Source organism: Myotis brandtii, unplaced genomic scaffold, assembly GCF_000412655.1.
Source record: "Myotis brandtii unplaced genomic scaffold, ASM41265v1 scaffold681, whole genome shotgun sequence".
Classification (NCBI taxonomy): Eukaryota; Metazoa; Chordata; class Mammalia; order Chiroptera; family Vespertilionidae; genus Myotis; species Myotis brandtii.
The window spans coordinates 2328069-2330154 of NW_005370660.1; the positions used below are offsets into that span (position 1 = coordinate 2328069).

Here is a 2086-nt window from a genome sequence, read left to right on the forward strand (position 1 = left end):
CTGCCGGCCTGATCCCCCTAACTGCTCTCTCCTGCCGGCCTGATCACCCTAACTGCTCTTCCCTGCCGGCCTGATTGCCCTAAACCACCTCTGCCTTGGCCCCGTCACCATGGCTTTGTCTGGAAGGATGTCTGGTCTAATTAGCATATTACCCTTTTATTAGTATAGATGGCTTTCATCACTGCTGTTAAATCCTAAAAATGAGAGTCTGGTAATCACTAAACTATGCACTTCTAGCCTAAATGAAAAACATTCATGTGAAAAAGGATAAAAGACTTCTACCTTTCTAAATGCTGCCATTAGAGGAGTTATCTTGCGGTTATCTGCTGCATCCACATCTGCACTTGCTTGCACCAATAACTGAACCACATCGAGGTGTCCACCATTTGCTGCTAGCCACAATGGAGTGTTCCCCTTCTTGTTACGCACATCAATGTGAGCTCCCCTAAATAAATGACACAGATATCACTGTTTAAAATGAAATGGAATGACACAGCTAACAATAACAATCAACTATTAATTTGTGAAAATATTTTGTAAAACTAAAAACTGTTTAATATTCAAGGACTAAAATTAATTTTTCTCTCAAAATAACATTACAAAGAATTTCCAGTTGTTAAATTTAAAAACAATGGTACAGCAATAATTGCTTTTTATTTTAAAGACTAGAGGCTCAGTGCACGAAATTCGAGCACGGGTAGGGTCCCTAGTGGCTGCCAGCTGGGGCCTCCCATCCCTGGCTGCCAGTCGCCAGCCAGGGCCTTCCTTCGTCCTGCGCTGTCCCCTGGTGGTCAGTGCCATCATAGCAAGCGATCAAACTCCCAGTTGGTCAAACTCCCGAGGGGACACTTTGCATATTAGGCTTTTATATATATAGAAAATGACTCGGTATAATTATGAGTTTTAAACCCCAAGAAAATGTGAAATTTTATTTAGTGAAAAATAAAAGTACATCCTGTTAATATCATAATCAATATATTAAATAAACAGTATCCTAGAAACACAAATAGTATCTATGATGCAACTGCATCAGTTTCAGATTATTTGTATTCATGTATTTGTATTTAGCTTCAGAATAACATGAAGTTTTAGAACTCAGTGGGCATAATAGATAAAATTCACAGTGAGTAATAGTAGTTGTTAGTAGCTAGAACTAGTACTACTAAATACGACTGCTTAAAACACCATGCAAAAGTTTTTAGGAAATTGAATTAAGCAGGCAAGCATTTTGGAAAACTGGCAGGCAACTTCTAAGTGACTGACAGTAGAAATTATCCTGGATCTTTTCTGATAACTTGGAACAGTACCTTAACTGTCATTTAAAAGCCCAAGTTACTATAAAGAACAAGAAAATCAACAATGAAGACTTAGATTATTGCCACACTTTTAGGACTTGAAGTGGTACTTTTTTAAAACTCACACTGTGGGAGATGTAAGTGTAGATGACAACAGCTGGATATTCAGACAGCTTATTATAGTACTTTAAAAGTGTACACACACAAGAAAGGAAGATAAGTATTTCTAGGTTGCATTGAAATAAATCAACATAGCATAGCTCTGAATGGGTGGACAATAACAGAGGTAGGTTTAAAAAATAAAACAAGTAGTTTGTAGAAGTAGTCATATTTGATTTCTTAATAGTACAATTTGCCCAGAGAGAACAGTAATCACTAGTAACACCAGGGTCACATATAAAGGGTATGGTAACATCATACCTGCCAATGAGAAGCTCACAGAATTTATAATGCCCTTTATCTGCTGCTATGGTTAAAGCTGTATCTCTCGAAGAGGGCACTGGAGGGGCATTAACATCAGCACCTTTATCCAAAAGAACTCGGCCCACCTCTGCATATCCACCAGAGGCAGCTTCCATTAGTGGTGTGAGTCCAGTCTAAGTTTAGTGAAAAATAAAAAACAACACATAAGATAAAGGAAAGAGCTAAAATGTTAAAGAATAAAAATCTGGGAGCAATATAGTATGTTACAAAGACTCACAACTAAATTTCAACACTAACACTGCTAGTCTCTCTCAGTTACAATGTGATCTATTAAAAGAAGATAATTTACCTAATGACACTTTGTTGAA

The 2086-nt window shown here is 37.5% G+C and overlaps 1 protein-coding gene across 1 annotated transcript in view; it reads right to left on the reverse strand.

Annotated features, from left to right (window-relative positions):
* ANKRD17 (ankyrin repeat domain 17) overlaps window positions 1-2086 on the reverse strand; it is a 163520-nt gene that overhangs the window by 53883 nt on the left and 107551 nt on the right. The window contains 2 exon segments of the mRNA XM_014529477.1: window positions 283-445; window positions 1716-1891. Of these exon segments, the coding sequence (XP_014384963.1) occupies window positions 283-445; window positions 1716-1891 (339 nt within the window).